Below are 15,795 nucleotides of genomic sequence, written 5' to 3'. Positions count from 1 at the left end.
CCCTCCCAGAGCCCGCACCCCCTCCTACACCCCAACCCCCTGCCCCAGCCCAGTGAAAGTGAGTGAGGGTGGGGGAGAGCGAGCGATGGAGGGAGGGGGGATGGAGTGAGTGGGGGACGGGAAGAGGAGGGGTAGGGGTGGGGACTTGGGGGAATGAGTGGAGTGGGGGCAGGGCCTGGGGCTGATCAAGGGGGCTTAGGGGTCCCTGAAAATTTTTTAATCAAAATGTGGGTCCTCGGGTTGCTAAAGTTTGAGAACTGCTGTTTCTGGAGGATTATTTAGATACTAAGTTTAGCATTGACTGAGTCATGTGGTTATCACCTCTTTCCTCCTTGATTACCATGATAAGCCTAGACGGGCAGCTGCATTACCGCTTGCTCGAAAGCTTTAAGACTGCTCAGGGACTGCAGAGATCAGTGGGAACCCTCTTGTTTGTGTCTGCTCTTTGCTTTTTACATTATATTTTAAATCTAAGTCCATAGTAGTACTGACCAGGGGAAAAATAAAATGTAGGACAAGTCTCAGACAGGTGGCTGTAAGTCAGTTAGCATGTGCAGCCCGCCAACCACCAGAGATGGGCAATTCCAACACATTTGGCATTGTAGCAGCTTTTACTAAACATTCAGCCAATAGGACTGAATGCGGATCACCAACCTGCCTTACCGATTGTCCGGCCGTTTAAGAAGCGACTGCCCTGCCTTGATCAAGCAGTAACAGATGTTTAAAGCAAGTAATCTCCTCTCTCATTCCTCTGAAGATAAATCCAAACCAGAAAGTGAACGTGACACTTTGGGAGAAATCCTGGCACCATTGGAGCCAGTGGCAAAACTCTCATTGGCTTTAATACGGGCTGGATTTCACCTTTGTGGTTTTTTAATGCCCTATTACCGAGTTTCTCAAGTTTCTGGAGCTGATAATAACTTACAGATTAAAGAATATCTGCAAACCCTCCCTCAAGACTTCTGATCCCTAACTACGACCAGGCCAAAGGCGTGTAACTACCATGCTCTAACTAATTATACAAAATTCATGAAAGAGAAACATTGTACTCGGCACAATGGAGAAACCTGTCTGGCTGCTGGAAGACAGTGCCGACTGGATTGGCTAAACAGACTTAAGGAACTGTGATTGACAGTCTACACAATTCTACACTTATCGCCACCATCTTAGAAACTTGACTGGCTGAACTACAAGGAGAAAAGTGGGATGAGATCTTACACCTTAGTCAGCCTCCTCCTTCAGCGCTATCCAAAGCTGGCTGAGGGCCTGGCATGAATCTTACTGCCAAGTGCTGCAACAGCTTAAAAGGGAGACAAAGTGTTTGGTGAGCCTCCTCTTTGTGTGTGGGACATCAGGGAAGTACAGCTGGGTCTGAAATTCCCTCCAAATGCTGAATTATCAGCTGCTCAGTTTCTTCAATAGAGTCTGAAACAAGAGGAAACAACTCCACTTGATTATCAGCTTCCGGGTGTTTTCTACAATGAGTGCGTCTGCCTTGTTACGCCTGGACAGAACATCGATATTCCCGGCTGGAGAGAAGAGTGAAGCTCAATGAAGTGCCCACGTACATCAGTAAATTAAACCCAGGATGAATTGGCGAAGGCGTCAGCAAGGGGAGAATGCTGATCACGCAGGAAAACCTGCACCTCTGTCCTTAAAATCAAGAGGAGAACGGGAACTTTGCCTCATGAAAGCCACCTCGCTAGTGTGAGAGGAGCTACTGGTGGTGGGAAACTAGGGCAATGCAAAAGCTCTCCATTCACTGGACAGCTTTCTGGGCAGGTCACTAGTTCAGAGCTTGATGAAGGACCGGTGCAGGTTTGCAGACACACAGCGTATGAAAGTGTGAGGCACTAGGTTGGATGTTTAGGATCCATATGATCAGGTTGCTTTTAACTGTCATCAGCTGGGCTCTGTCCCCACAGATTGCAATACGCCACTCGCACGGAAAGCAGAGATCTGCAGCTGCTTCATGGAAAGTCTCAAATAAGCACTCTGTATGTCCAAGGAGCTAGTGGAAGAGAGCTGACCAGCCACAGTAGGAACCAGACAGAAAAGCCCCTCGCGGAGAGGTAGAGAGAACCCTTCCATAACAAAACCAGCATCTTGTGCTGGATGTCAACAGCTGGGGTTAGATCCAGAGAGACAAAAATCAACATATCTGTAGGTCTCTCCCAGCCTTCCCTTCTTCCTTAGGGGGGTCTGGAGTTGCCCTTATTCACTGGGCATTTAAAGAGCTGGTGCCTTAAATTCAGAGGGCTGGGGGACTGAGGACAGCTGGTCCCATCTGCCCACTGACTGTGTGAATGAACAGTCTGTAGCCTGCACTTTCCTTCCCCTCAGGGAAAGCCTGCTGGCTTCCTTCTGTACTCTCAGGCCTAGGGGCTAAGTTAAGGGTGATGTGGGGCAATGCAACTCCCCCGTCTCAGTCTGAAGTAGATAGGAACTTCCCCTGGTTTGGGTATCCAGCACTCTCCCGCCTCCTCCCCCCAGACTGCTTTACTTATCGCTCAGGCATCCATGAGATCCTTACTCTACCAGCTCTCTGAAACCTGCTTTCTCCCACTTATTCCCTCCAGCTGCAGAGGACACCCCCAGGCTTGAATTACCTGGCAGATGTTGAGGGGCAGAGCTAACTACAGGCTCTGTCTGCAGGCCAGACACTTAACCTATTCCTCCCCTGCCCAGTCGGCAGCTTGTAAACGCCCTCACTGTCACGAAAGGGGCTGACGCTGGTTTCAAGCGAGTAGCTGTTCCTATAATTCAGTCATTTCCACTGCGGGGGGAAGGTGCCTCTTTTGCACACCATGTGCACCTTGCACTGTGGCGAGCTTTGCAAAGATAGCTAATCAGAAGGGCGTTTCTGTGTCATTACTCAAACTGGCATGCAAGTGGCCTTGGTTTTCAGGCTCCCTCCTTAAAACCTCAGACTCCTTTCAGCGATGGATGTTTGGCTTCTAAAGATCACAGTGACTCTGCAGGCTTCGGACTCCGATGCAGCCCTTTGGAACAAACTGCACACGGCACTCACAAAACCAATAAACCATACATCATACGTGTCCATCCCATTTCCACATTGGCATAGGAATAGCCTGATGCTGCCCTTTCCACCAGTCGTCCCTCAACCAGAACTGAGCTCCAGCAAAGACCAAACAATGGCCAGTCCATGCGAGGCTCAGCCGTGCTCTCAGGGTTGGCCAACTGCTCCGCTGCTCCAGTCCTGCAGTGGGGTTCGTGCATGGCGTCTTGCACTTCATGTCGGCCTAAGGGCTCTTTGTGGGACTTGTCGTGTATCAGGCACACACACACACACTGGAAGAGGTCTAATACTCTTAGCTGTCTGCTGCGCCCACTCACATCCTGCGCTAATCTACACTGAACGGAGGTCCCAGCCATGTGCTGGCCATATGGAACACATTACAAGGCTCTTGCGTATCCTTTTTTTCCTGTTTTCAACATTACCAAATTTGCAAACCTGGGCATCTTGTATGACCTTCTTTGACCCCCCCCGCTCCCTGAGGTCACAACCCACATTTTGGGCATCTGGGTCCTAACTAATTAGCCAGGCAAACAGGCCCTACAATCACTGAACCGTTAGATAAAGGAGAGGAATAGATATTAGTCTCCTGTTTCACTGAGAAATGCTGCAAGTTATGATCTAGCAGGCTGTAAACTTTTTAAATGCCATTAAAAGTGGCAGTGCTAATTTAGAGGTGCAGCAACGTTACACTGTGGAATCAGCAGCTATAAAATGAGTGTAGAAAGAATGGTGAATATTGATTTCTTTATGCACCGCCTCCATTCGGCTTTGGTTTTGCAGGATCCGGTGGTGACCGGACCATTCCGATTTCCTGGGGACGGCCGCCTGATCTTGAAGCAGGAACTCCCACTTCCATCGGTCTTCCTCATCCACGTCTGTGCGAGACCTCACTCTGTTCCCAATCAAGTAGGTACCATGATTCGTTGTCAGGGGACTGAGTTTGTAACTGTTCCCGTACAGCCTGCTTGAATCCTATGGGCATGTCTACACTGCAGGGTCTGGCCTGTGCCAGCTGACTTGCGCTTATGGGCTCAGGCAAAGGGGCTGTTTAACTGCAGTGTAGACATTCGGGCTCAGGCTGGAGCCTGGGCTCTAGGACCCTGCGTGGGGGGAAGGTCTCAGACCTTGGGCTGCAGCCCAAGCCCGAACAGCTACACTGCAATTAAACAGCCCCAGAGCCCAAGTCAGCTGGCAGCCGCAGGTGTGGGATTGCAGTATAGACATATCCTATTGGGCTATCAGACTTTAGTTAATGAAGGCAGCAATGCCTGAGTCTGCTCATTGTTAAAAGGTAGCATAGGAGAATTATTTCAGCCAGGAGCCAAATTTTCCTGTGACAAAGCGATTCCATGACTCACGTTCCAGGATAAACATCCCCACAGCAGGTGGTGTGGGCAACCAACTGAGCTAAAAGTCAAACCTACCCAGTCCTGGAAAAAATCATTAAGGAAATAATGGGAAGTACAGCATTTTCTAGTCTTGAAGATGAGTCGGATGCTTTAAGGCTTAAAAGCCAAGCGTTAAAAATAACATTTCAGCTAAGGGCCTGTTCAAATGTTTTATAACCACACATAAGACGCAGTCATAGCTGTGATGCCTGTTAGCCTGGTAAGCATGTCCTGTGAGGTGCCCAGTAGCCTTAACTGCCAGGGGACATATGGGGAGTTGAGAGCATTGGGCTACAGAACTGTGGGGCCAAGAAGTTGGAGCAAAAGGATCTAAAACTGAGTTTAAGTCCAGATTGAGGCATCAAAATACGTGGAATGATTTTTTTTTTCAAGGTTCCCCCTGAAATCAAAGGGAGCTCCTTGGTGCTCACTACTTGGGAAAACCAGGCTACTTCATTTGAAGTCCATATTGAGGCACCGAAGTTTCAGCTACCCATTTACTTCAAAATAGTTAAGCCAAGACTACGTATTAAAGGGGTTAAATATGATCCGATGCTGCTGCACCATCAGTGTGTTATCGTAACAACGCACCTCTTCCCTCTGTATTAATGTGGGCCTCTCTCTGCTCTCAGGTGACAGGCGTTCACTTGATCCCTCTGACAAAGGGGCAGGTTGCAGTACTTTGGGACGATGACTGCGTGAATTCGAAGTAAGTGTGTTTTTAAGACGGAGATAGAGGTAAGACCAGGACATAGATGTAATCTTATCAGGCCTAGGTATTAAATAGCTAAGCAATGTTTACTCTCTCAGCGAAGTGATAGGCATTATCCCTGGCACTTTGTCAATTTTTTCCAAAGCACAGTAGCTTTAATCACCAGAACAACTGTTCGAACCCACGTGCGATCTCCCCGGGAGGAAATCTTGAGCAGGTTCTTGGCTACCCTGCCCGTTCAGCATGAGCCGAGCTTGCAGCCTCACTAACACACAATGGCAATTCATCTGTGAAGCGGGTTTTAGCCCACGAAAGCTTACGCCCAAATAAATTTGTTAGTCTCTAAGGTGCCACAAGGACTCCTCATTGTTTTTTATGGCAATTCAGGGTGTCTTGCTCCCCTGGAGGCGATAGGAGGCACCACAAAAGCCCCTGTACTAAAAGATGCTGCTTTATCCAATCCTGTCCAAGTTGCCCAGATGTGAGTAATGAGGAATGCGGAGATAAAGGGGGAGGATTGTGTCCAGGTCAGAAGACGTAGCTGTCTGTCTGTAGACTTGCTACCCCAGAAACCAACAGATATAGACTAATGTGCAGACTGGGGACACAGGACAGCCAACTCAGTGCATCCTTTGGGGTTGGTTAGTGCACCTCAGTAAGTGCTGGCTTTCCTGCATATTGGGCCTACGCCTGTGAGATGCTGAATATCTCCACTGAGGTGCTTAGCCTTGTCTCTCCCCTTGGTGTCTGGGGAAGCTGAAGGGGCTCACCAGTTTGACAAAGGCTCTGGTGCTCTTTTGTGGCCTTTTCGAGTCATGACCCCTGCTCCTTGTGTTGGGAGGGTCTGCTGCAGCACAGGACTTTCCTGGTCAGTTGTGTGCAATGCCAAGCATTTCTCTTCCTCACCCTCCTGCACAGACGAGACAGGGATGGGGAGATGTGGCCATCCCGTGGTCACCAGCAGCCAGTTGAGGTGTTTGGTTTCTTTCCTAGATGTCTGAAAACATTCGAAGTTGAGTTTTCATCGGACGGAAAAGCATACAGACGGATTAATGCCAGAGACACGATCTTCACGCTCTGGGTCTACAGTCCAGGTAAAGCCAGCGCTCACACTCAGCTTAATCTGTCCCCTCAGCATTCTCACTCGGTTGAAAGCGTACTACGTTATATTTGTCATTAAGTTTAAGGAATACAGAGCTAGATGTGTTCAAAGCGCTTCATTGCCAAAAAAGAGACCAGGTTCCTCTCCTGGGGATCATACTCTTAGGGCTAGAGGATGCGCCCTTATTGTGAGTAAGTCCTGGTCACCATGGATAGTGGTTGCACCATCTGTCCCTAAGCATATGATCCTGAGGTCCTTGCTCAGTTTTCACTGAAGCAAACTCCCACTGAAGTCAACAGTGGCTTGAATGCTAGAAGCACCTCCATCCTTGGCCCCTGTGTTCCATTGCCACAGCACACGGGCAGGACGGACAGGGAAGGAAAGCTCACGCCAGATGTTGCTGTACTAAGTTATCCACACAGTTATTCACAGTAATATTCCTTTCACTACATGCCGTGTGTGTATGTGGTTCTTTACAGCATCGGAGGGTATGGTCCCTGCCCTGGGCGCTTACCCGGCACAGGGCTGATCTTGACTCTGCTATTGGCAATGGGAGTTTTGCCAGTGACTTCATCAGAAGCAGGGCAGACTCCCATTTTAGACAGGCCCCACAGATGACATCAGGGGCCAGATCAGCTGCTGTGCTTGAGTTCAAGGTGTAGGTGTGTGATACTCTCTTGGGATGCCCAGGCCTGTGAGTCACCTGCTTCCCCCACCTCCTGTGTGAGGGAGTTTTGCTTGTGGAAGCTGGATGTCAGCTCCGGGACCCCTCCAGCCACTCAAGCACTCTCCTCAGGGCTCTGCCAGCCCCTCCTTAATAGGCCCCCAAGCCACTCTGAAAGCATCCCCTGTAACGTGCAACCCATGTTGCTGGACACTCACAGCCATGACCAGGTTCGTTACACCCAAGGGAATAGTAAACACTTGTTTGATTCAGCTGAGTATGAGCCGCAGCATAACAACACAGCACCGTAATCTATTGATAGAGAAAACAAATCTATTTCTTAACCAAGGGAAATGAGATTGTGACCATGGGTAACCACAACAACAGGTTGCAAATAACACAGAAACATCACCCGCTTGCACTAGACTCAGACTTAACGTTAACAGGAGGCTAACCTTGTCTAAAGTGATTTCTCACCTCAGCCCTGTCTTGCAGCGTTTCAACCAAGGTTGGCTGAGATCCTGTTTTTGTGGTGTAACTGCACTGCCCGGTCACCCCCCAAGTGCAGGATAAAAGAGGGGTCCTTGTGCTTTCCTCTTACACCCCAAAGTCCATTGTTTCTGCCCCCAGGCTCAGGGTGACTGCCCTGTGGTTTCCTTCCAGGGGTGCCAGCTACTCTTTCTTTCCCATCCCCCATCCACCTGTTTTTCCTGTTGCCTCGCAGGTGTAAATGGGACGTCCTTTGTGTTGGCTTTGCAATGCTTGATTAACATTTGAACGGAGGGCGGGTGACTTCACCTTCCTTTTGTCTGGCAAAACCAACTTACCAAGCGTGCCTGGGAGACAGTCTAAATCCACCTATTTTCAGTACATACACACAACTTCTTAAATGTCACCCGTATGTACACCACCCAATGCCTATGAGGCTCAGTGTGACGTAAGCTTCCATTAGACACCTCACACAAGCCTTTTGGGGTAAGTACTATGAAAGCAGTGTGTCAGGTGTAGTGAGTTTGTCAGGCCTGAGAGGAGTGGCTGTTACAGACTAGTGGACCCTTTGCCAGTTGGCACTGAGAGGGATTCTTAGGGTCACAAGGTGAACCACAGCGTGGGCAAGGGGAAGAGGTCTTGCAGGAGCAGGGTCCCTGATTTTCTGCTGTGGTTGAAGTTAGAACATCTTGAGAGCTTCTGTTTATTTGCACCAGCTGGCAAAGGCTCCTGGAGGGATAGCCAGAGCACACTGCCCCTCCCTGGGCATGGGAGCCAGCCACGCCAGCTCTATACCTGCTATCAACCCACTTACGCTGGGGGTGTCCTCCCAGCCAAACATCCTCCCTTTGTGCCACACAGGTGGCATGACCGGAGCAGCACAGGCGACAGATTCTGACCCTGGACAGTCAGGTGGTGCAATCCCACCGTGATTTTTTTCACAAAAGTGTCTTACTTCCATGATTCTGCACTTCCACCAAACATCTAGCTGAGGCTTTTCCCTCCCCAGGGGTCTGAACAACCCGCTGGAAAACTGGGTGTGGGCTCAGTTCTACGTGTGCTGCCAGTGACTGGCAGAGGGCTGAACACAACATAGCCTCAGCCTTCCCATGGCTAAACGTGAGACCGTAGACAGCCCTAACAACATCAGGGCTGCTCCCTGCGAATCAGGGAACACGGCTGTTGAAGTCAGCAAGTATTTGGCCAAAGTAAGGGATAAGTGCTACAGCGACTGGCTCAGAGAAAGAAGCTGAAAACAATGCGGGATGAGTATCTATAATACAGAGCGCCCCAGACCAAGTTTCTTGACTCAAATGCATGTTTTTAGTTACATTAATAAAAACTGATCAGGTTTGTATGGAATAGAGGAGAACTTGGCTTCTGAGTGACGTGCTCTAATGAGATACAGAGCCATCAACTGGAAACAGCACAACGTCATCTAGTACAACCAGTGGCATGCCATCCGTGTATGCTACGCATGCACTGCGTGCCACAGGACTAGCTGTGCTTGTGGGACGATTTTCTCTGGCCCCCGGAACACCCATGCAAGTGGTCACACTTTGCATGCCAGTGTAGAATTGCATGCCTTGCTGAAAATGTCACGGCACGCCCCTGAGTATGACACACTAAAATCAGGTGCTTTTTCAAATTCAAAAGGCTGTGTTCGTGCAAGTTCAAGTTGCACAGATAAGCACAAAGAAAGGTAGTGCCTTAGTGAAGACCCCAAGGGCAGTATGAACTGTTGCATATAATGTTACCCACAGGATGTGTAGCTTAATCCAGTAAACTCTGCATTTTGACAGAAATAATTCCCCTCTGAGCAACCTAGCTACCTTTTATGTTGCTGGAATGTTAGCTTATGCCTTACCTGGCTTATCACTGCCAGCTTTTTGCATTTACCTTTTTCTCGTGTTTTTTAAAGACAATCCACAGCTATTCACTTCATCCCAGGTAAAATCGGATCCTGCCTTAGGCTAGGGGAGATATTTGGAGCCACTCGGGAGAGACTACGCTTAACTTCCTCAGGATTATCAGTTACAGCTGGCCGTAGACCTGGCCAGGTACATGGGCTGGGAACAAATGGGCCATACTTACCAAGTATGTAGAACTCCTGGTAGAAGCCAGCCCCCAGTCCCATCCCCACTCCATCCCACCAATGCGTCTCTCACAGGAATAGGGATGGTCCCACACAGCAGATGTTGGTCTTTTGCAGTGACCGCGCTTTAACTTTTTTGTTGGCAGGAACCACGGTCTCGGGCTTTTACAGAGTGCGTGCCGTCGACTACTGGAGCAAGCCAGGCCGCTTCTCCATTCCTGTGAAATACATTGAAGCTCTCGCATGAGTGCAAAACCGTCCAACCGCCAGAAGAGAAATCTGCATCTGTCTCCAGCGCGTAGCAGAGTGGGGTTATGCTGCTGCAAACGACAACCCTCTGATGAAACCCCAGCCTCACTAGTAAGGGAATTAGCGGGCTAGCCTACAACACTGCACTCCTGTTCTCGCTGCGAACCCTTTGGAGCTTGAAGACAAGTGTTGTCCCAAACAGTGTGTAAAAGTGAAGAAGAAATAACTGTGCCTTGGCCTGGCCTCTTATATGCTGGTGGAACTCAAGTGGTTTCAATAGAGCTGGTCCCCCCGAATACTGGGGTAACAGGAGCCTGGTGTCGATGTATGGAGTCAGAGCCAACAACTCACGCCCCTGGGCCTAGAGGACAGTGTTCTCCTGTGAGGGGAGGGGAGGCTGGGACTGAATTTCCTCACCGGATCTGCAGTCCTGGTTGGATGTGGGATACTGGCTGCTGCTGGGTCCAACGAGTGAAGAGAACAGCCTCTTCTGCCCTCCTGCAGCTGGAGTTCTTCTCTCCGGCTCCCCGAATTAGTACAGTCCCTTTCCCCGGAGGATGCTGGGACTTCAGTGCAGTCTGTTGTCCCGCTATAGCAGGGAGTACAACGTTCCTCACCCCTTTGTGCAGCAGCTTCCAGGCAGCCATTTGCTCACTCTTGGGCCCCCGCCTGCGTGAGCAAAGTCCTTCCGCCTCAGGGGGTCTGCGGATACCTTCCCCTCGCCCGGCAGCACCTCACCAGCACAGACGCTGGCCTCTTTCATTCTCCCTTCTTTTCAGAAGGTTCAAGCCACCTTCCCTCGCTGGATGTTTACCCCCACTGGTCTTCTCAGGCCCCGTCTCGGCCCCTCGCAGCAGGGAGCCCCATAGCGCCAGCTCAGAGCTGGGTCTCTGGAGAGTATCCCCAGACAGCGGCTGTTCTCACCTCACCTTCCTTTACCCTGCACTTTTAAATCCTACTTCCCTCTTCCCAGCAGGCCTTGCTTCCTCCCAGTCACATGCTCCTGCTGCTGACTACAACCCCCAGTGTGCCTTGTCTTTAAACTAACCGAGGCCTTGTGACAGAAATCCTGGGCCATGCCTACCCTCATGGCCAGCAAAATGTTTGTTAGAGAGGATCCCATTAGAGGCTTTTATAAGTTTATCGGATTTGGGCATTACATGCTTTTGTATGTGACAGATGGCTGGTAATGGACACATTTTAACTAGAAAATCTACACTTGGGAATGGTGTATTTTGCACTATTTTACAGCAGATTATAGCCTCACACAAAACAAAGGAGTAATGAATATTGAGTTCAGTAGAGATGGGCAATATTTGTCAGATTAAATTTTTTCACCAAAAATGGGTATTTGGGTCGAACAAAACATCGCATGAAGTTCGTGTCAAATTTGCCAGATTGTTTTGGTCGGAAAAGAAAACAAAAAACCCCAAACAAATGGAACATGTTTCAAAACAAAACATTTTGATTTGGATTCAAAACAATTTTGTTCTGAATTTTGCTTCAGTTTTATTTCAAAAGGTAAAAACTCCAACAGAACAAAGTGTAGTTTGACCTTGATCTGAAAGATTGTGGCCCCCAAGCTGAAAAATCTGCTATTTTGCACAGTTCTAGGTGAGACCTCTGTGCACATGCTAATGACTATTTTATAACTCAAAGCGCTTTGTGAGGTTAATCTGGTCCCTCATAATTGGAGCACTTTGTATTGTGTTTTTTTAAAGTACTCCGAGAGGGAAAGATCACTGCAGTGAAAAGAGCTAGGCTATTTTACAATGAAGGAACAAGCCTCTGTTATGAACATATTCTCTGTGATGATATAAAATTCCTCACCAGTATAACAAAGCATGCATACTTGAATTGCAATATGAAATCTGCTGTACAGTGAGATGGAGGAAGCATTTGGCATTGTGGATTCAAAGGCGATTGGTCCACCTCCACATTTGAGTGTCAGGATTGTGTGTCTGCCATCAGCAATCCCCCCACCACCACCATCACCACCGATATGTGTTTTGTACCGCTACCTCATTGATAGGCCTAGGTAACAACCACTAAGATGGAGTTAAGACGGTTGAGAGCAGCGGTCATGTACTCCTTGTACACAGTAGGTTGCAGGGCTGCTACTAGCGGGTCAGACGCCTGTACAAGATATGGACTGGCTATAGCACTTTCACCGTGGAGAGAGATACCAGAGATGTGTTCTCTTAACTATACAATGCACTGCCAGGTCTGGCTGTTCCCAGCTCAGGAAAGGTATGTTACGCATGAGACCACCTAGTGGCTGAACATTATAATATCGTGTAAGCATTTCATCGCTGTAGAGCTCAGAAATTCAGAGGAGAATACGCTATAGGGATGTTGTACGTGTTCCCATACAGATCATCAAAACCAGAAAAGACAGTTACCGTTAAACTTAAATGACATCCAACAATGTTAATGCATAGAAATGCAGAGTTAAGACCCCTTAATTCTGCATCCTGAAGTGAAACCTTGCGGAGGGGGAAACTTTTAGCTTTCAAAAGAAATTATCCAATCAGGGGCCCCAAGCACTACACTACCTTAATCAAGGTAGGTATTTGCCATGGTTTCTGCTGAAGGAGAATTTAAGTTAAGAATAGGGGGGGAACTGACACTCAAAATACTCAAGTGTAGCTCACGCCCAAGAGTTCAGTGAGTTAACTCCATGGGACGTTAGAAGAGTCTAACAGGGCAAAATTAAAGTTGAGTGGTTGTCCTAACTATGCACTTCCATACCTTAAAATACTCCTGCCTCTTCCTTCTTGCCATACACCTGTGTGTGCGTACAACCCAAATCCCTCTCCCTCCTGCACCTCTAGCTATACATACTTACACCCGAATACCCCGCTCCTGCCTGTATAACCACTTGAGGAGCTTTGGTGCAATGAGAAGCTTTTGAAAAGGTATTTAATGATAAGTTGCCATTATTTTCCATAACTGAAAGTTTGTCATGAAGAAAGGCCCACTTTCCGAATGGCCATTCATTGTTCTCAGCATGAGCAAAGCAACATCTGCCTGGAGGGAGGTGGGGGAGAGGTGGCAGGTTGGCAAGTCCATGATGATGAAATGGTAGCACTTGGAAAGAGGGCGGTTCACTCTCGTCTCTCTCAGCCTCTGCTGACCAAGAAATAGAATTCTAGGAGCTTGGCTCTAATCCACAGATGGAGCAGCTAACATTCCTCAGACGACTCTACTTCAATGGGCAAGTGTCTTTCAAATCCGTAGCTAAATGCCACTGCAGGCGTATAATGCCATAGGCTGGTTCAATGTTTATAGGAAGGCTGGCTTAGCCAGTGAATTCCATAGGGTGGTTTTTTCTTTATAAGTTCTGTAGTAATGAAACTATTATGATGTTCCCGTACGGATCCTTCACAGGCTCCCGCTCCTTGAAATTCTATCCTGAACTGTTACTCTAGTATTTCCTCCCTCCTATACACTGCTATGAGCTATACTGAATTTCCCCTCCCCCAGTGCTTCCTGGCTTATAGACATGGGGGATTCCAGGAGCACTGAGCATCCATAGCCCTGAATGGGAGTTGCAGGCGCTTAGCAGCTCTGAAAGCTCAGGCTTGGGGTTACCCTACTTCAAACATACTGGTGTAGCTTTTGCTTCATGGAAAATTTCAGCCCAAGTGGATAAAATCTAAAAGCACTGAAAACAGGCTATTATAATGGGCAGTGTCCAGCAACCTTCACCACAGGCATCGCTACCCACTCTTCCTATAATGCTTTTCATTATCTAGGCCCCTGCTGGGGAAGCCCTAAGCCCCCAGGATGGTGGCACCCTTATTCCTCCCTCCTCGGGGCTTCAGTGGCTCACCATAAGAACAGTGGGTCCGAGGTTCTTTGTGCACAGTGCCTTCACCTGTGACAGACAACCACTGTGATTTCTAGGACATCCCGGTTTATCGTGAGAGGATATCAAAGACAATAGAGAAGGATAAACAATGTTTGATTCTTGTAAAGGATGGGGATAAATTAAAAGACTAGAAAGGGAATTGGCTCCAGGATGTCAAATAACTGACCCATCCCATTGCACTCTGAAACATGCCCACTAACAATAATGCACAGGCTCCCCCCCTCCCACAGGCTTAGCTGGATGTGAAGGGTGGGTGTCCCTTGCTGGGACACTGACAGCCCTTGCTTCTGGCTGCAATGGGCCTCTGGTGCCCTCAAGTCCTGGCCCTTGGCATAGGGGGTCTGCAGGGCACAGCAGGTAGGCGGTTCTCGCTGATGCAGCGGAGTGTTGGGGCACAGTTGCTGTCATAGAGCTGGGAGATGTAAGTAATGCCAGGCACGCGGCTAAACACTCCGTACTCTCTCCCTGTTTGCTGAGGTCGTTCAGTGTTGGCGGGATTGTTTATCTGCTTAGCAGATTTGTTAATAAAGGGACTTGTGATAAATTGCAGTTGTTTCTCCAGTGCCCCTTGGGTCTCTTATTCTAATACCATTGGTAATAATTTTCCAGGTGCTGTAGCTGTTTAGGAGACTGAACTCTTACCAACCACTGGAGTCTAAGAAATTAATCAATACTCAATACACCAATTGGGCTACACCCAGGTCCTAATTATGTATGAGCCTTAAAGATCCCAGTTTTCCAGAAGGTGGCATATTGGTCCAAGGGTCTTCGCCAAAGGCCAACCTTCCTTTGGTTAAGACTTCAGCTTGTCTCATCAATTGAGATGGAGTCCTAAGTTGCCACAACTCATCCCTGATGCTACCTTAAAGGACAGAGAGGCGATTAGTAAGGCGTTAAATCATTCCACTGACTACTGCATTAGTCCAGTATGACCAGGCGGACTGCGTAAGTTTATTCAGAACACACGACAGTAGTTTACATACAGGTTACTAGTGTGTATCTAAATTATTTTCCGGTCGGGAGTATCTATGCATTTCCTACTCCGGTTTAGGTTCTGCCCATGGCTTTAAACATGAGCTTTAGCAATCTTTCTCCCCTTCCTGACAATGGAAGACTCTCTTTGGAGGGCAGTGAACAGACTGTGCTATCCTCAACTAGCATACTTCTATTACAGCTAAATATCAGGGGCAATGCAGACTAGGGGCTTGGGGAGAACAAACCGCTTACCCTTTAGGGAGAGCTCACCACATTCCTGGTGCACTATCCACACTCAAGCTAGAAGAGCCTTTAACAGGAATTTATATGCTATTTGCAACCAAGCTTTTCCCCAATTGTTCCCAACTGCCAGCAAACTGCAAAGTCAGTCATTTGCCAAGCACTAGGCAGTGCCAGTGTCTTACCATGCACTTTGGTTTGGCTGCAATCTTATCCCAAGTAATTACTAGTCACAGAAAGATGCCCTTGCTACAGGGTTGCATGAGTCAGCATAACGTGGTGGTATATCAAGTCAGTGGGTTTAGCTTTCTTCACAGAAAACCACTAACATCTGAGGATCAGTCATGTCCCATGGAAAGGGAATTGTGTGACTGAGAAATGCCTTTTCAGGTCCCCCCCATCTTCCTAAGAGGAACGGTCTACTACCCATTACGTCTCTGACTCTCTGCACAGACAAAAGCAACTCCTGGGCCCAGATGATGAGACAGGAAGGTGGAGGACGGTGGTGGGAAGAATTTTGATACCTACTGTTAGGACTAGTAGCCAGGAGCTTGGATCAAGCAGCTGCACAGGGCTTTGATGAGGCTGAGCTTGTTCAACCCTTAAGAGGAACCAGGGATTCAGTATTCTGAGCTTTTAGAAAGCCAGCCTCTTGTGTGATCCCATAGTGTGTTAGTTTGAATTTGTTTGACGCCAGTTGTCTGACTAGAAACAGCCATCACAATGGGACCCCAACCCCAACTGGGGCATTTCAGCACTAATAGTTACTAGCAGTAAATGTATTAACTTGGAATGAGAGGATCACACTTTATCAATCTCACATCCGCCTTCTTGTCCCACCAGGCTTTGTTACTTAAAAATTAAAATATGAGGCTAGGTTAAATGAGACAGGCAGTAGATAGCAGTAGAGGTTTTTTTAAAAACATATCACATTAACGTTATTCCTTTAAAAATTGCACTCGGGTTA

The 15,795-nt window shown here is 48.2% G+C and overlaps 1 protein-coding gene across 1 annotated transcript in view; it reads left to right on the top strand.

Annotated features, from left to right (window-relative positions):
* LOC113409436 (alpha-L-iduronidase-like) overlaps window positions 1-9,737 on the top strand; it is a 71,056-nt gene extending 61,319 nt beyond the window's left edge. Inside the window, exons 11-14 of the mRNA XM_026663342.1 lie at window positions 3,821-3,946; window positions 5,061-5,137; window positions 6,134-6,234; window positions 9,637-9,737. Coding sequence (XP_026519127.1) covers window positions 3,821-3,946; window positions 5,061-5,137; window positions 6,134-6,234; window positions 9,637-9,737 — 405 coding nt within the window. The remainder of the gene's footprint in view (window positions 1-3,820; window positions 3,947-5,060; window positions 5,138-6,133; window positions 6,235-9,636) is intronic.
* Window positions 9,738-15,795: the final 6,058 nt, after the last annotated feature.

Source organism: Terrapene carolina, unplaced genomic scaffold (genome assembly GCF_002925995.2).
Source record: "Terrapene carolina triunguis isolate 2854851 unplaced genomic scaffold, T_m_triunguis-2.0 Scaffold33356, whole genome shotgun sequence".
NCBI classification, from domain to species: Eukaryota; Metazoa; Chordata; order Testudines; family Emydidae; genus Terrapene; species Terrapene triunguis.
Note: the sequence above shows the minus strand (reverse complement) of the source record. Positions and strands in the feature narration are given on the sequence as shown.